The sequence below is a fragment of the Neoarius graeffei genome, chromosome 1, assembly GCF_027579695.1.
Source record: "Neoarius graeffei isolate fNeoGra1 chromosome 1, fNeoGra1.pri, whole genome shotgun sequence".
NCBI classification, from domain to species: domain Eukaryota; kingdom Metazoa; phylum Chordata; class Actinopteri; order Siluriformes; family Ariidae; genus Neoarius; species Neoarius graeffei.
In genome coordinates this window covers 27,089,267-27,108,052 of record NC_083569.1, presented here as the reverse complement: position 1 = coordinate 27,108,052, position 18,786 = coordinate 27,089,267, and the positions used below count along the sequence as shown (strand labels likewise).

The 18,786-nt window shown below is 39.3% G+C and overlaps 1 protein-coding gene across 1 annotated transcript in view; it reads left to right on the top strand.

Moving 5' to 3' along the window:
* Nucleotides 1-13,842, top strand: part of LOC132887076 (polyunsaturated fatty acid lipoxygenase ALOX12-like) — a 30,784-nt gene extending 16,942 nt beyond the window's left edge. Inside the window, exons 7-14 of the mRNA XM_060922432.1 lie at nucleotides 2,547-2,690; nucleotides 2,781-2,984; nucleotides 3,082-3,168; nucleotides 6,753-6,922; nucleotides 7,072-7,193; nucleotides 11,303-11,403; nucleotides 13,153-13,323; nucleotides 13,598-13,842. Coding sequence (XP_060778415.1) covers nucleotides 2,547-2,690; nucleotides 2,781-2,984; nucleotides 3,082-3,168; nucleotides 6,753-6,922; nucleotides 7,072-7,193; nucleotides 11,303-11,403; nucleotides 13,153-13,323; nucleotides 13,598-13,777 — 1,179 coding nt within the window. The 3' untranslated portion in view covers nucleotides 13,778-13,842. The remainder of the gene's footprint in view (nucleotides 1-2,546; nucleotides 2,691-2,780; nucleotides 2,985-3,081; nucleotides 3,169-6,752; nucleotides 6,923-7,071; nucleotides 7,194-11,302; nucleotides 11,404-13,152; nucleotides 13,324-13,597) is intronic.
* Nucleotides 13,843-18,786: the final 4,944 nt, after the last annotated feature.

Below are 18,786 nucleotides of genomic sequence, written 5' to 3'. Positions count from 1 at the left end.
GCTTTTTCTGAGGTCCTCAGAAATCTCCTTTGTTCGTGCCATGATACACTTCCACAAACATGTGTTTGTGAAGATCAGACTTTGATAGATCCCTGTTCTTTAAATAAAACAGGGTGCCCACTCACACCTGATTGTCATCCCATTGATTGAAAACACCTGACTCTAATTTCACCTTCAAATTAACTGCTAATCCTAGAGGTTCACATACTTTTGTCACTCACAGATATGTAATATTGGATCATTTTCCTCAATAAATAAATGACTAAGTATAATATTTTTGTCTCATTTGTTTATCTGGGTTCTCTTTATCTACTTTTAGGGCTTGTGTGAAAATCTGATGATGTTTTAGGTCATATTTATGCAGAAATATAGAAAATTCTAAAGGGTTCACAAACATTCAAGCACCACTTTATGTGATCTCTGATCAGTGAGTTAAGATTTTTTTTTTCCAACCACATTTCTTCTGGGAACAGTTCACTGCTATCCTTCCAGATTTTAATAATGAGTTGGACAGTTCTTAACCCAATTCCAGTAGTTTCAACAATTTCCTTTGTTGTTTTCTTTGCTTGATGCAGGCCAATAATTTGACCCTCCTGAAACACATCCCTTCTTTTCCACATCCATGGTATACGTCTTTCAATATTGTTGTTGAACAAATTAGAAGCTACTCACGGCATCAGTTTGGCTTAAAAGAATTGGTGCCAGATGAATCATATTAATCACTGAAGTAATTATCAAATCAAAGGCTCTTAAGTATTTAGTTATTTAAATTCAAATGGTGACTTTTTTTGGCCATGCAGTACATTTTTATCTCATCTCATTATCTCTAGCCACTTTATCCCGTTCTACAGGGTCGCAGGCAAGCTGGAGCCTATCCCACCTGACTACAGGCGAAAGGCGGAGTACACCCTGGACAAGTCGTCAGGTCATCACAGGGCTGACACATAGACACGGAAAACCATTCACACTCACATTCACACCTACGGTCAATTTAGAGTCACCAGTTAACCTAACCTGCATGTCTTTGGACTGTGGGGGAAACCGGCCACGGGCTCGAACCCAGACCTTCTTGCTGTGAGGCGACAGCGCTAGCCGCTGTGCATTTTTATTATGTTGTCAATTTTAAATAGCTTATTTAATTAAACTGCACATGCCAACTGATTAAGAATTTTGTTTTAAATAAATAGTGCCCTATAAAAGAAGGAGTTAGTTGGTGTCTACACTGACTGATGTGCTATAATGGGTAAGTGGCATTAATGAAAGGTTTAGTGAAAGATTTCAGTTATTTTTCATCAGTTCTTTGGAGTTTTGTGTTTTATGGCATTTTATTGTTGTCAGTGTTTGCACTGCAAATTCAGCAGAGCCAGGATCATGTGTGTGTGTGTGTGTGTGTGAGAGAGAGAGAAAGAAAGAGAGAGAGAAACTGGCTTTGGACTGCAATAGATACAGTTTTGCTCTTGCTTAGGATTACAATTGCTATGATAACTTTTTAGAACTGCAATTGCCACAAAAGAGCCGTGCAATGAATTGTCGACTTGCCCAGGGTGTACCCCACCTCTCGCCCATAGTCAGCTGGGATAGGATCCAGCTTGCCCGCAACCCTGCACAAGATAAGTGGTTATGGATGGAATTGCCACAAAAACCTCTAGTGAACAGATGATAACTTCATCAAAATAGACTTCATATTAAAACTATAATAAATTTCCTGGTTACATGATCACATTTTTTAACCATATAGCACAGTTACCGAAGTGAGTTATTTATAATCACACTCTGTAGCATCACCCAAAGGAGGATGGGTTCCCTTTTGAGTCTGGTTCCTCTCAAGGGTTTTTCTTCACGTCCTCTCAGGGAATTTATCCTTGCTATTGTCAGCTCTGGCTTGCTCATTACGGATAAAACTATAATAATAAGAAGAAACCTTTATTTGTCACATGCACACTCGAGCACAGTGAAATGCATCCTCTGCATTTAACCCATCTGAAGCAGTGAACACACACACACCCAGAGCTGTGTGTGTGTGTGTGTGTGTAAAATTTATATTCGGAATTCATATATTTCTGTAGAGCTGCTTTGTGGCAGTGTCCATTGATAAAAGTACTATACAATTGAATTGAACTGAATTGAATAGAAATTAATTGAATTGTGTGTGTCAGGTAGAGACAGAACAAGAGGTAAAGGTAAACAAGGTGCTAATCAGAAAATGGTACCCCCCACCTACACATGATTTGTTCGTGTACTTTGTGAATAAGAATTCACGTTGGTTCATTTTGGTCATCACACAGCATCTTAAAAATTCTTAAATGGTGCAGGGAGGGGACATCCTTAAAAGCCCCAGATGTTTTCACATCTTGGAAACACCCCTGTTTGCATGCCATGATTTTATCAGGCTCAGTGAGTTGGGTTTAGCACAAAACCTGCTGTAATGTGATGAGTTTAACCAGACAGAAAAATTAGCAATAATCCATCCATGTACCAGTACTATAGGTAACACATCTGTCCTGGTATTTTAAAAACTATAAGAATCTCTCTTTCTCTCTGTGAAGGCTGGGAATGTATACCTTGTTGACTATGCTATACTGGATGGTGTCCCTGAGAATGTGATTGAAGGAAATAAGCAGCATATAGCAGCTCCTTTGTGTTTACTATATGAGCATCCAGACAACGGACTCATTCCTATCGCTATACAGGTAATGTTTTCACCAAATCTGTTCAGCAGAGGCCTGATGAAAATATGCCTCATGAAACAGTTCATTCCTTTCCCTTTTCCTTTTTCTCAGCTTGAACAGAACGCTAGCAAGGACACACCCATCTTCCTCCCTAATGATTCACCTCTGGCTTGGTTATTGGCTAAAATGTGGGTCCGTCATGCTGAATTTCAGGTCTTCCAGGTGCTATCGCACCTGCTGCGAACTCACCTCATAGCGGAGGTGTTCTGTGTGGCCACACTGCGTCACCTCCCTGAAGTCCACCCTATAAAGAAGGTTAGTGGGAAAGTATAGATTAGCTTTCTTTAAAGCTAAAAGTGTCAGGAATGGCAGTAAGTCTTTCTCTTTCTCCATCCCTCTGTCTCTGCTACAGCTGCTCAATCCTCATCTGAAGTACACTCTGGAGATAAACTGCCGAGCACGCTCACAGCTCATCTCTCCTGATGGCATCTTCAAAAGGGTGAGCTTCAGCTACAGACAATATATAGACTGAAGTTACTTGAAAACATTTGGTATTTTTGATCCATTTAAATGCCAGGTTTTACTTAATACTGCTTACATAGTCAAGGAATGAGCTAGGTAAGCACAGGGTGTCTGAAAAGTCAGAACCAACGAGAGTGAAATTACATTTGCTTAATTTGGGGTTTATTATTTACAACATATGCTCTATATGTTGACCCTTGTCCCGTACACATTTTTTCTATCATGCTTTTGTGGATTGTGCGCAACATACAGTCGTGCTTGAAAGTTTGTGAACCATTTAGAATTTTCTATTTTTCTGCATAAATATGACCTAAAACATCATCAGATTTTCACACAAGCCCTAAAAGTAGATAAAGAGAACCCAGATAAACAAATGAGTCAAAAATATTATACTTAGTCATTTATTTATTGAGGAAAATGATCCAATATTACATATCTGTGAGTGACAAAAGTATGTGAACCTCTAGGATTAGCAGTTAATTTGAAGGTGAAATTAGAGTCAGGTGTTTTCAATCAATGGGATGACAATCAGGTGTGAGTGGGCACCCTGTTTTATTTAAAGAACAGGGATCTATCAAAGTCTGATCTTCACAAACACATGTTTGTGGAAGTGTATCATGGCACGAACAAAGGATATTTCTGAAGACCTCAGAAAAAGCATTGTTGATGCTCATCAGGCTGGAAAAGGTTACAAAACCATCTCTAAAGAGTTTGGACTCCACCAATCCACAGTCAGACAGATTGTGTACAAATGGAGGAAATTCAAGACCATTGTTACCCTCCCCAGGAGTGGTCAACCAACAAAGATCACTCCAAGAGCAAGGCGTGTAATAGTCGGCGAGGTCACAAAGGACCCCAGGGTATCTTCTAAGCAACTGAAGGCCTCTCTCACATTGGCTAATGTTCATGAGTTCACCATCAAGAGAACACTGAACAACAATGGTGTGCATGGCAGGGTTGCAAGGAGAAAGCCACTGCTCTCCAAAAAGAACATTGGTGCTTGTCTGCAGTTTGCTAAAGATCATGTGGACAAGCCAGAAGGCTATTGGAAAAAGTGTCTTGTGGACGGATGAGACCAAAATATAACTTTTTGGTTTAAATGAGAAGCGTTATGTTTGGAGAAAGGAAAACACTGCATTCCAGCATAAGAACCTTATCCCATCTGTGAAACATGGTGGTGGTTGTATCATGGTTTGGGCCTGTTTTGCTGCATCTGGGCCAGGACGGCTTGCCATCATTGATGGAACAATGAATTCTGAATTATACCAGCAAATTCTAAAGGAAAATGTCAGGACATCTGTCCATGAACAGAATCTCAAGAGAAGTTGGGTCATGCAGCAAGACAATGACCCTAAGCACACAAGTCGTTCTACCAAAGAATGGTTAAAGAAGAATGAAGTTAATGTTTTGGAATGGCCAAGTCAAAGTCCTGACCTTAATCCAATCGAAATGTTGTGGAAGGACCTGAAGTGAGCAGTTCATGTAAGGAAACCCAGCAATATCTCAGAGTTGAAGCTGTTCTGTCCAGAGGAATGGGCTAAAATTCCTCCAAGCCGGTGTGCAGGATTGATCAGCAGTTACCGAAAATGTTTAGTTGCAGTTATTGCTGCACAAAGGGGTCACACCAGATACTGAAAGCAAAGGTTCACATACTTTTGCCACTCACAGATATGTAATATTGGACCATTTTCCTCAATAAATACAACCCTGATTCCAAAAAACTTGGGACAAAGTACAAATTGTAAATTAAAATGGAATGCAATAATTTACAAATTTCAAAAACTGACATTGTATTCACAATAGATCATAGACAACATATCAAATGTCGAAAGTGAGACATTTTTAAATTTAATGCCAAATATTGGCTCATTTGATATTTCATGACAGCAACATATCTCAAAAAAGTTGGGACAGGGGCAATAAGAGGCTGGAGAAGTTAAAGGTACAAAAAAGGAACAGCTGGAGGACCAAATTGCAACTCATTAGGTCAATTGGCAATAGGTCAATCACATGACTGGGTATAAAAAGAGCATCTGGGAGTGGCAGCAGCTCTCAGAAGTAAAGATGAGAAGAGGATCACCAATCCCCCTAATTCTGCACCGACAAATAGTGGAGCAATATCAGAAAGGAGTTCGACAGTGTAAAATGGCAAAGAGTTTGAACATATCATCATCTACAGTGCATAATATCATCAAAAGATTCAGAGAATATGGAAGAATCTCTGTGCATAAGGGTCAAGGCTGGAAAACCATACTGGGTGCCCGTGATCTTCGGGCCCTTAGACGGCACTGCATCACATACAGGCATGCTTCTGTATTGGAAATCACAAAATGGGCTCAGGAATATTTCCAGAGAACATTATCTGTGAACACAATTCACTGTGCCATCCGCTGTTGCCAGCTAGAACTCTATAGTTCAAAGAAGAAGCCATATCTAAACATGATCCAGAAGCGCAGACGTCTTCTCTGGGCCAAGGCTCATTTAAAATGGACTGTGGCAAAGTGGAAAACTGTTCTGTTGTCAGATGAATCAAAATTTGAAGTTCTTTATGGAAATCATGGATGCCGTGTCATTCGGACTAAAGAGGAGAAGGACGACCCAAGTTGTTATCAGCACTCAGTTCAGAAGCCTGCATCTCTGATGGGATGGGGTTGCATTATTGCATGTGGCATGGGCAGCTTAAACATCTGGAAAGACACCATCAATGCTGAAAGGTATATCCAGGTTCTAGAGCAACATATGCTCCCATCCAGACGACGTCTCTTTCAGGGAAGACCTTGCATTTTCCAACATGACAATGCCAAACCACATACTGCATCAATTACAGCATCATGGCTGCGTAGAAGAAGGGTCCGGGTACTGAACTGGCCAGCCTGCAGTCCAGATCTTTCACCCATAGAAAACATTTGGCGCATCATAAAACGGAAGATACGACAAAAAAGACCTAAGACATTTGAGCAACTAGAATCCTACATTAGACAAGAACGGGTTAACATTCCTATCCCTAAACTTGAGCAACTTGTCTCCTCAGTCCCCAGACATTTACAGACTGTTAAAGAGAAAAGGGGATGTCTCACAGTGGTAAACATGGCCTTGTCCCAACTTTTTTGAGATGTGTTGATTTCATGAAATTTAAAATCACCTAATTTTTCTCTTTAAATGATACATTTTCTCAGTTTAAACATTTGATATGTCATCTATGTTCTATTCTGAATAAAATATGGAATTTTGAAACTTCCACATCATTGCATTCTGTTTTTATTTACAATTTGTACTTTGTCCCAACTTTTTTGGAATCGGGGTTGTAAATGACCAAGTATAATATTTTTGCCTAATTTTTTAGCTGGGTTTTCTTTATCTACTTTTAGGACTTGTGTGAAAATCTGATGATGTTTTAGGTCATATTTATGCAGATATCTAGAAAATTCTAAAGGGTTCACAAACTTTCAAGCACCACTGTAATTGGATTAAGATATTTCTTCAACATATTTCCCATTGGTTCCTGACTTTTTGTACACCCTGTCGATCAGTAGTAGATAAGGAGGAATGTTTTCCTGGCAGGTGGTGTCCACAGGTGGTGATGGGCTGCTGGTGCTGTCTCAAAAGGAGTTCCAGGTCCTGACCTACCACTCTCTCCAACCCCGTTGGGATTTCATCGACCGTGGTGTTACCAAACTCAAAAAATACTTCTACAGAGACCACGGTCTGATGCTCTGGGATGCCACTGAAAAGTAATAGTCCAGGCACAATGCAATGCACTAGCGCTACTATTTCCTGTCATTATTAGACACTGAAATGAAGTTTAACCATATTCTGCATTTTGTTTGCTTCATTTTGAATTCACAAGTCTTGATAGCTCCTCTTTCCGTCCCACCTACAGGTTTGTCTCCAGCATAGTGTCTCTGTATTATGGAAGTGACAGTGACGTAGTTCAGGATTCAGAACTTCAGGCATGGATTAAGGATGTGGTTGAGGAAGGCTTTTTAAATGTCCCTCACTTTGGTTAGTTGCCTGAACTAAAAATATATGGTCACAGGGACACAATTTTAGTAACTTTGCCACAGTACAGCACCACAATGGCTTTGAAATAAAGCATTCAGGATGTGATTGAAGTATAGGCTTTTGGCTTTAATTCAAGGTCTTTAACAAAAATCTTGCATGGACTGTTTAGGAGTTACAGCCATTTTTTACAGTCCTTCCATTTCCACAGGCTCAAAAGTAAGTGGACAAAGTAACAATTATAAGGATTATTTTTAATATCTGGTTGCAAATCTTTTGCAGTCAATGACTGCCCGAAGCCTGAAACCCATAAACATCACCAAGGCCTGAATTTCCCCCCTTGAGATGCTTTGCCAGGCCTTTACTGCAGCTGCCTTCAGTTTCTCTTTGTTTGTTGGTCTTTCTGCCACCCATTTTGTCTTCAGTCAATGACAAGCATACTCAGTTGGGTTGAGGTTCTGTGACTGACTCAAGAAGATCTTGGGTTTGTTTTTGGACAGGATAGTATATCCTGTGAAAATAGAGAGACTATGTCAAAAATGGCTGTAATCCCGAAATGGTGAATCCAATATTTTTGCTGTGCCACTTGAATTAAAACTGAAAGTCTAGACTTCAATCACATGAATCATTTTAAATGCTTCCTTTCAAATCCATACATGTGGTCATATACAAAGCCAAAATTATGAAGATTGTGTCAGCCCAAATATAACCCAGTTTCCAAAAAAGTTGGGACACTTCACAAAATATAAATAAAAACAGAATGCGATGATTTGGAAATCATGGAAACCTTATTTCATTGAAAATGGTACAAAGACAACATATCAAATGTTGAAACTAAGATATTTTGTTGCTGTTTGAAAAATGCATGCTTATTTTGAATTTTGAAGTTGGGATAGAGACATGTTTACCACTGTGTTTCATCACCTCTTCTTTTACCAACACTCTGTAAACATTTGGGAAATAAGGAATCCAATTTCTATAGTTTTGAAAGTGAAATGTTGTTCCATTCTTTCCTGATAAGATTGTGGCTGCTCAACAGTATGGGGTGTCCTTCATCGTATTTTTCAGTTCATAATGCACCAAATGTTTTCAGTGGTAAACAGGTCTGGACTGCAGGTAGGCCACTTTTAGAACCCAAACTGTCTTACCATGTAGTTGTAATATATTCCAAATGCAGTTTGGCATTGTCTGTTTGAAATAAGCAAAGCCTTCCCTGAAAAAGACATCATCTGGATGGCAGCAGATGTTGCTCCAAAACCTGGATATATTGTTCAGCATTAATGTGCCTTCCCAGATTTGCAAGCTACCCATGCCATTTGCACTAATGCACTCCATCCCATGATGGATGCTAGCTTTTGTACTGTGAGCTGATAACAACCTGGATGGTCCTTCTCCTCTTTAGGCTCAAGGACACTGTATCCATGAGTTCCAAAAAGAATTTCAAATTTTGATTTATCAAACTACAGTACAGTTTTCCACTTTACCTCAGTCCATCATAAATGAGCTTGGGCCCAGAGAACGCAGTGGTATTTCTGGATAATATTTATATATATATTATTTCTTCTTTGCATGGTAGAGGTTTAACTTGCCTTTGTGGATGCAGTGACAAACTATGTTCACAGATGATAGTTTTCATTAGTGTTCCTGAGAAAATATAGCAATTTCCACTTGCAAATCTTGTCTGTTTTTAATGCAGTGCTGGCTGAGGGCCCGAAGATCACTGGACTCCAATATTTGTTTTTGGCCTTGTCTCTTGCGTACAGAGATTTCCCCATATTCTCTGAATCCTTTAATGATATCTTGTACCGTAGATGATGTGATCCCCAAAATCTTTGCAGTTACACATTGAGGAACATTATCCTTAAATTGTTGCATGATTTGCCCTTGTAGTCTTTCATAGAAATCATATTTGATCACCTTTCCTTGTAATAACACTTTTTAATCGTATGGGATCAGAGAATACTAATTGTTGCAGTCTTGCAACTGGAATTTTTGCCCATTCTTGCTTGATACAAGACTTCAGCTGCTCAACAGTTCATGGTCACCGTTGTCTGATTCTCTTCTTTGTGATGTGCCATCCATTCTACTGTAAATAGGAGACAGATCTTGACTGGCAGCAGACCAGTCAAGCACATGCACTCTGTGTCTATGAAGCCACACTGCTGTAGCCCATGCAGCTTGGCATTTTCCTGTTGAAATAAGCACAGACTTCCCACAAAGAGATGTCACCTTGATGGCAGCATATGTCTCTCTATAATCCCAATATATGCCTCCACGTCAGTGGTACCTTCACACACATGCAATTCGCCCATACCATGGGCACTGATGTGCCCAACACCACCACAGATGCTGGCTTTTGCACTTTTCTCTGATAAATTGGATGGTCATGTTCACCTTTGGCACTGAGAACTCGACATCCAGTTTTCCCGAAAACAAGCTGAAATGTGTACTCCTCTGACCACAGCACACGGTTCCACTGTTTTTCAGTCCATCTGAGATGAGTTTGGGCCCAGAGAAATCAGCAGTGTTTCTGCATAGAATTGATGAATGGCTTCCTCCTTGTGTAATATGGTTTCAAGTTGCATTTCTGAATGTTCTAAGTGACCACGGTTTTCTGGAGTACTCCCGAGCCTATGTGGATATATTTGTCACTTTAGCATGATAGTTTCTCAGGCAGTGCCACCTGAGGGCTCAAAGGTCATGCATGTTCAAAGGTGGTCTCCAATCTTGACCTTTATGCACCGAGATGTCTGCTAATTTCCTGAATCTTTATCTGAATATTATGTACTGTAGAGGGTGGCACAGTGTAACAGTCAAAGTCTACAGAAGAACTGTGGCTAATTCTGCAGGATGCTCAATAAAACTTGCCATCTAATTTCTTTATAAAATTACACAAATTGTACCTGAAACTGGGTGGCGTGGTGGTGTAGTGCTTAACACTGTTACCTCACAGCAAGAAAGCTCTGAGTTTGAGCCCAGTGGCAACAGGGGCCTTTCTGTTTGGAGTTTGCATGTTCTGCCCATGTCTGCGTGGGTTTCCTCCAGGTGCTCCGGTTTCTCCCACAGTACAAAAACATGCAGGTTAGATTAATTGGTGGATCTAAATTGACTGTAGGTGTGAATGTGAACGGTTGTTTGTCTCTGTGTGTCAGCCCTGTGATGACCTGGTGACTTGTCCAGGGTGTACTCCACCTCTTGCCCACAGTCAGCTGGGATAGGCTCCAAGTTGTGTGACCCTGCATAGGATAAGCGGTTACGGATAATGGATGGATGTACGATAGATTTTGAAAGATTTAAATTCTCTGCAATCTTGGTTTAGAAATGTTCTTTTTGAATTGACTAACAATTCTCTCACAAATTTTGGCACAAACAAATGAGTCACGACCCATCTTTGCTTGCAAAACCTGAGCCTTTGGTGCATGTTCCTTTTATATACAATCATGATACCCTCATCTGTTAACAGTTAACCTGTTTATTGTGGAATAAAATTATTGGAAACAAAATTGTGTTACTTGAATATCCTATAAATATGTTTTTCAGTCTTATTTTGCCTCTGTCCCAACTTGAGCATGTTGCAGGCATCAAATTCTAACTTTGTTTATATTTGCAACATACAATTAAGTTGGCCAGTAAAACTATCAAAAATATTTTCTTTGTACTTTTGTCTGTTAAATAAATATTCATGTGAATTAAAAAATCGCATGTTTTTTTTAATGGGATTTTGGAAAATATCCCCATTTTTCTGGATTTTTTTTTTCAATTAAATATGGGTTTTCCATGATTTGCAAATCATTGCATCCTGTTTTTATTACATTTTACTTAGCATTCCAACTTTTTTGGAAACAGAGTTGTTCTTATGAAACTTATTGTATAATACTGGTATCATGCTATCACCTGTGGAGTAGTGGTGGTTCAGTGCTCAAGGCTAATTATGAAAAACAACAAATTATTATGAAAAACAATTAAATATTTCATAATCAATTATTTCTATGACCAGACATGAGATCATTTAAATTATCTCAAATGTAACATTGTACTACATGCAAAAGCTCTGATTACATTTATCCTTATGCAATGCAATTAACGTTATTCTTATAATTAATGTGTGACAGGGCTACTTAATGAACTAAAGAATAAACAAGAGCTGATCACACTTTTGAGTGTGATCATCTTCATCAGCACTGCACAACATGCAGCAGTCAACAATGGACAGGTGAGTGATATATCATTGTTGTATTCTTTTATGAAATTAGATCTAAACCAAGTACCCATGTATAATAAACCATAAAGGGAAGTATCAACATAAAACTAACACTGACTACTATTTCCATTAATATATAATACTGTATTTATCACCCCAAATGATTTGGCAAAATTCAGCATTGCGCAATTATTGTATTCATCCACCAGTGTTCTGTTACTACAATATCTAATCCCACAGCAAGCAACTTATTTATAGTGTTATAGTATAATTACTTGAGCCAATCATGCTGTAGGTGGCAGTTATGGGAAATAAAAATCAAACTATCCTGCAAACAAATAGCCACCCTAAACAGTAGATGTGTCTCAGAAGTCAAATTCAAATGATGTCACATTCACAATCATACAGAGTATGAAGTGCAGTGAAATACTTCATGCAATGCTCCGTAAGTAATAAAGAGAGTTAAAAAAGGAAAGTTAGTAAAAAGAGAAAGAGTAAAATAGAATGCGATAAATAGACTAAAAATAAAATGTAATAGAGTACTCTGCAGAATATATACAGAATAATATCTCACCAAAAAAGATGCACTGACAGTTGACATATATATTGCACCGCAGTAAAATTAAATTGCACAGAGAGGTCCTGTACAATTGCAATGGAAATGTGTATATATTGCACTGTAGTGAAATGAAATTGCATGAAGAGGTGAAAGAAATGGGGGGATGAGGGTGAAGTGGTGACGAGACCTAGTTATTGTCCTGGTTAAGAGACCAAATGGCCTGAGGGAAGAAGCTCCTCCTTATTCTCTCAGTGTTGACCTTAAGGGAGCAAAAGCACTTCCCTGACCTTAACAGGGAGAAGAGTCCATAGTCGGGATGGCTGAGGTCTTTCATTATCTTCCTGGCTTTGGTCCATCACCGCTTGGTGTAGATAGATTGCAGGTCACAGAGCTTGGTGTGGATGATGATCTCAGCTGATTGCACCACTCTCTGGAGAGCCTGTCTGTCCTGCTTGGTGTTGTTCCCAAACCAGGTGGAGATATTTCCTGTCAGGATGCTCTTGATGGTGCAGGAGTAAAAGTTCCTCAGTACTCTCGGCATAAGATGGAAGTCTCTGAGACATCTTAGGTGGAAGAGATGCTGTTGGGCCTTCTTAACCAGGGCACTGATGTGGCAAGACCATGACAGGTCTTGCGTGATGTGAATGCCCAGGTACCGAAAACTATCCACTCTTTCCACTGGGATCCCATAGATGTAGAGGGGCTTGTAGTTCTTCACTTGCTTTGTGCAGAAGTCCATGATCAGCTCTGTTGTCTTGCTGATGTTTCAGAGGCGATTGTTGTCCTGGCATCAGTTCAGGTTTCTGACCTCCTCCAGGTAGGCCTCTTCATTTTTATTGGAGATCAGGCCTACCACAACAGTGTTGTCAGCAAACTTGACAGTGGTGGTGGTGTCTGATGAGGCTATGCAGTCATAAGTGTACAGAGAGTACAGCAGGGGGCTCTGAACACAGCCCTGAAGCCTCCAGTGCTGAGGGTAATTGGGCAGGAGAGATGTTTCCCCACCTTTAATGCTTTGTGGTCTTCCAAACTAAGAAAGCTCTAGCTGCAACTGTGTATTGCTGTAAGAGGCAAGTAAGCAAGTGTATGTACTGATCATTAAATTTTACATTTTGGCCAGTGGGTCCCTTTTTAATAACACACTCTTGCACATTTTCATCTTGTTCAGATTGACCTTTTGTGTATTTTCCACTATTCTCTAGTTTGACTTTTGTTCATGGGTGCCCAACATGCCTTGCACCATGCGCCAGCCTCCACCCACAGACAAGGACAGTGTCACAATGGAGATGATCATGACCACACTCCCAGATGTCAGCCAGTCATGTGTGGAGATGGCAATCACATGGCTTTTAGGAAGAAGTCAGCCAGATGCAGTGAGTCGACACTTCAAGTGGTCTGCTCCATTGGTTTCAGAAAGATGTCATTGCAAAACAGGCTCAAAATAACATGTAGAAATAAAGCACAGGATATTGGCTGTAGGTTTTTAGTAAACTGGATGGAATGATGGAATCCAGCACAATTACTATTACTTACTTACTTAATCTGTTCAATTCTATATGTTATACGTACAGCTGAGTATTTTTACCTTCTTTTTAGAATTTCTCTGTTTTTAGTTGATCTCCTTTCTGCCCAATCTCTCATGCTCAGGTACCTCTGGGACAGTACAAAGAACAGTACTTCACTGAGCCGGCAGCCCAAAAGATGATTGACAACTTTAGGCAGGATCTGAACAACATTGAGGAGGAAATTCAGAAACAGAATAAGGGTCTTGAACCAACGTATTTCTATCTGTGCCCAAGCAAAATAGAGAACAGCATTACCATATAGACAGACTTGAGAAACATTCTGCAATTTTTAATGTACTTACTAAGGCACATATAGAAAGCTGTCTTAAATATATAGACATTTTTGAGAAGTTTGTTTGAAATAAGAAGAATATACTCCTAAATTACAGAAACATACTGATGATTATTGTAAATCTACACTGACTGTCCACTTTACTAGGAACACCTGTGCATTCATGTAGTTAGCTAATCAGCCGATCTTACAGCAGTAGCACATTGCAAAAAATCATGCAAATACAGGTCAAGAGCTTCAGTTAATATTCACATCAAACATTGGAATGAGGAAAATTTGTTCTCAGTGACCTTAAACATGGCCTGAATCTTGGTGCCAGGTGGGCTGGTTTGAGTATTTCAGAAACTGTTGATCTCTGGGGGTTTTCATGTGGATTTAAAAAAAAAAAAAAACATCCTGTACAAGGACAGACTGCAAGGTGAAACACCTTTCTAAAAAGATATATCAAAGGAGAACAACCAGACTGGTCTGAGCTCACAAAGTCTATAGTACTGTAACTTAAATAAGCACTCTTTACTCTTTATTCTTTACAACTGTGGTGAGAAGAAAAGCATCTCGGAACATGCAACACATCAAACCTTGAGGTGGATGGGCTACAACAGTAGGAGACCACATCAGGTTCCCCTCCTATCAGCCAAGAACATGAGTCTGAGGCTATCATGGGCACAGACTCACTGAAACTGGACAGTTGAAGATTGCAAAAAGACAAGGTGATTTTTTTTTTCCCCCCTGATCTTTAACTGTCCATTTAGGATGAGTCTGTGCCCATGATAGCCTGAGATTCCTGTGCTTGGCTGACAGGAGCAGAACCTGATGTAGTCTTCTGATGTTATAGTTCATCCACCTCAAGATTCAATGTTTTTGCATTATGAGATGGGTTTCTGCTCACTATGGTTGTAAAGACTGATTATTTGACTTTTTACATCTTTCCTGGCAGCTCAAACCAATCTGTGGTAGGTTTCCCAAAAGCCTCTTAATGCTAAGAGCATCTTAGCTACAACCCTGATTCCAAAAAAGTTGGGACAAAGTACAAATTGTAAATAAAAACGGAATGGAATAATTTACAAATCTCAAAAACTGATATTGTATTCACAATAGAACATAGACAACATATCAAATGTCGAAAGTGAGACATTTTGAAATTTCATGCCAAATATTGGCTCATTTGAAATTTCATGACAGCAACACATCTCAAAAAAGTTGGGACAGGGGCAATAAGAGGCTGGAAAAGTTAAAGGTACAAAAAAGGAACAGCTGGAGGACCAAATTGCAGCTCATTAGGTCAATTGGCAATAGGTCATTAACATGACTGGGTATAAAAAGAGCATCTTGGAGTGGCAGCAGCTCTCAGAAGTAAAGATGGGAAGAGGATCACCAATCCCCCTAATTCTGCGCCGACAAATAGTGGAGCAATATCAGAAAGGAGTTCGACAGTGTAAAATTGCAAAGAGTTTGAACATATCATCATCTACAGTGCATAATCTCATCAAAAGATTCAGAGAATCTGGAAGAATCTCTGTGCGCAAGGGTCAAGGCCGGAAAACCATACTGGGTGCCCGTGATCTTCGGGCCCTTAGACGGCACTGCATCACATACAGGCATGCTTCTGTATTGGAAATCACAAAATGGGCTCAGGAATATTTCCAGAGAACATTATCTATGAACACAATTCACCGTGCCATCCGCCGTTGCCAGCTAAAACTCTATAGTTCAAAGAAGAAGCCGTATCTAAACATGATCCAGAAGCGCAGACGTCTTCTCTGGGCCAAGGCTCATTTAAAATGGACTGTGGCAAAGTGGAAAACTGTTCTGTGGTCAGACGAATCAAAATTTGAAGTTCTTTATGGAAATCAGGGATGCCGTGTCATTCGGACTAAAGAGGAGAAGGACGACCCAAGTTGTTATCAGCGCTCAGTTCAGAAGCCTGCATCTCTGATGGTATGGGGTTGCATTAGTGCGTGTGGCATGGGCAGCTTACACATCTGGAAAGACACCATCAATGCTGAAAGGTATATCCAGGTTCTAGAGCAACATATGCTCCCATCCAGACAACGTCTCTTTCAGGGAAGACCTTGCATTTTCCAACATGACAATGCCAAACCACATACTGCATCAATTACAGCATCATGGCTGCGTAGAAGAAGGGTCCAGGTACTGAACTGGCCAGCCTGCAGTCCAGATCTTTCACCCATAGAAAACATTTGGCGCATCATAAAACGGAAGATACGACAAAAAAGACCTAAGACAGTTGAGCAAAGAGAATCCTACATTAGACAAGAATGGGTTAACATTCCTATCCCTAAACTTGAGCAACTTGTCTCCTCAGTCCCCAGACGTTTACAGACTGTTGTAAAGAGAAAAGGGGATGTCTCACAGTGGTAAACATGGCCTTGTCCCAACTTTTTTGAGATGTGTGGTTGTCATGAAATTTAAAATCACCTAATTTTTCTCTTTAAATGATACATTTTCTCAGTTTAAACATTTGATATGTCATCTATGTTCTATTCTGAATAAAATACGGAATTTTGAAACTTCCACATCATTGCATTCCGTTTTTATTTACAATTTGTACCTTGTCCCAACTATTTTGGAATCGGGGTTGTAGGAGAGGGAGCATTCATTGTGCTGTGCACTCTACCATTTAACGATGATCTTTGTGCAATGATGGTTTTGGGAAACTTGGCACTGGCCATTTTCCTCTGATGTCTCTTAGCAATGCGTTTCCACCCACAGAACTGTTACTCACTCAATGTTTTGGTTTTTCACACCATTCTGTCTAAACTCGAGAGACAGTTGTGTGTGAAAATCTCAAGAGATGAGCAGTTTCTGAAATACTCAAATGAGTTGATCTGGCACCATCTCAGAGTTAAAGTCAGAGATCACACTTCTTCTTAATTCTGATGTTTGATGGAAACATTAAGTTAAGCTCTTGACCTGTATCTGCATTTTATGCATCGTGCTGCTCCCATATGATTGGCTGATTAGAGATATACATGAATGTGCAGGTGTGAAGGCATTCCTAATAAAGTGTGTGTGTGCTTCAGATATGATGTTCTTATGTTCTCATGATTTTAATCCAATTTAATCTGATTTTCAATCAGAATCAATAAACTGGAAACTCTGTAATGCATGTAACCACTGAGAAAAGATGACTGAGATATTAGGAATGACAAAAATGTTTATTTCTGTCATTTAATTAAGTGTTACAAATGACTTTATACAAAATTAAAATTCACACAGACATCAATGCTCATTTCTACTTTGTATTTATATGTATATAAATATTGTTCAAATGTAATATTTTATGCATTTTTTTACATTCAGTTCACTGTCAAAGCGAGAGCGGCACTTTTTTAATTTTTAATTTAAAAACATTTGGACTTCAGTAAATATGGTGAGAAAATGTGTAGAAGGCAGTGAGGCACAATATTAACTAAATACAACAATCATCCTTCCATAAATATCAATCCCACACTGAGGCTTGTTTTTGTTAGACATCTAAACCTCAGAATGATTTACAAAGAGAAAAGCATCAGTGAAAATGCAACATTTGGGTCTGATTACAATTAAAATACCAACATATGGAAACATTGGTAGCTCAACCAAATTCAGCAAGATAATACAGTAAGATTGCATTCAAGGAGTACAAATTTCTCCACCCACCAGATGGTGATAACACACAAGATAATCATTACGCTTATTCATTAATTGAGCTCACTAAAGGGCACAGCCACATTGCCCGTGTCGAAGGTCAGCATGATATCGTATCATTGATAGGCTTCCTGTCTCTTGATTGGATCACTGCTTCTGACACCGCAATGTAGCTGGATGTACAAAATATTGTTGAAACATGCTGGAGTGCAAAGCTTATGGTTGCAAAAATAATACATGTGATAATAAGGAAAAGCATTTTTTCTGTGTTCCATTGCCAACAACTGAGTAATGTAAATGACTTGCTAAATAGTGGCTACACAACTTGGGGAACAGGTCTCACTTTAGAAACACTCCCCTTTCATAGAAATTCTGTTGTTTGCGAGGACCCTTTTGAGTCTGACTGCTTTGAAAGGAATCTACAGGCCGAGTGCTTGGGCTACACAGGTCGCTTGAGACTCAAACCCAATGATGTGCCAACAATATTCCAAAAAACATCCACAGGAAATGGATTCAGGCAATGTGAGCTGATTAGCTAGAATTGTATAGACATATATAAGGCCGAACACGTTGACTTGCCTCCCTGACTTTATGCTTGCAACGCACCACTGATTTCATCATTAGAATCATCTGGTGATTTGCTGCTGAAATCAGTTCCCAGATGTGGATAGTCCTTTTTGTAGGTTATGTAGGTTCATACAGATATCCAGTTTCTTTGTTATCCATACTGACTTGAAGATAACTCTTTTTCATCTGACTAAATCCAGGCCAACAAGTATGTTTACATCGGCCACACTTAACTCCCGGTATTTGGCTATCAACAATTTACATCACATCCTGGATGCCATATTTGTTGCCCATGTGCAATAAAACTTGATGTGCTTTTGGACTTTTAAGCTTATGATCATTAATCAGGTCACTGCATTTGTGTACATTATTTATAATAAGGGTTTGTAGTATCAATATCAATAATGTGTCAATACTTTAATGGAGCTTTACAGAAACCAGAAAAAATTACAGCTTTGATCTATAAATTGCACTAACTTTGAGCTAAAAGAAATCAAACATGAGCAAATTGTTATAGTTGAAGTGTAGTGCTTTCCATATGCATATAGTAGCAATATATTTATGGTCTTGAAGCCCATAAGCAAATTGCTTTAGATGTGGTTTTTGCCTGTAGGTCACATCATGTACCTTTTGGGTTTTTCTGTACAACTTTGAACATTAAATAGTCTGACCTTGGAATGCATTTGCTGGGACACCCACTCCTGGGAAGTTTGGCAACTGTCTTGAAGACTCTATATTTGTCAACAATACTCACTGTAGAA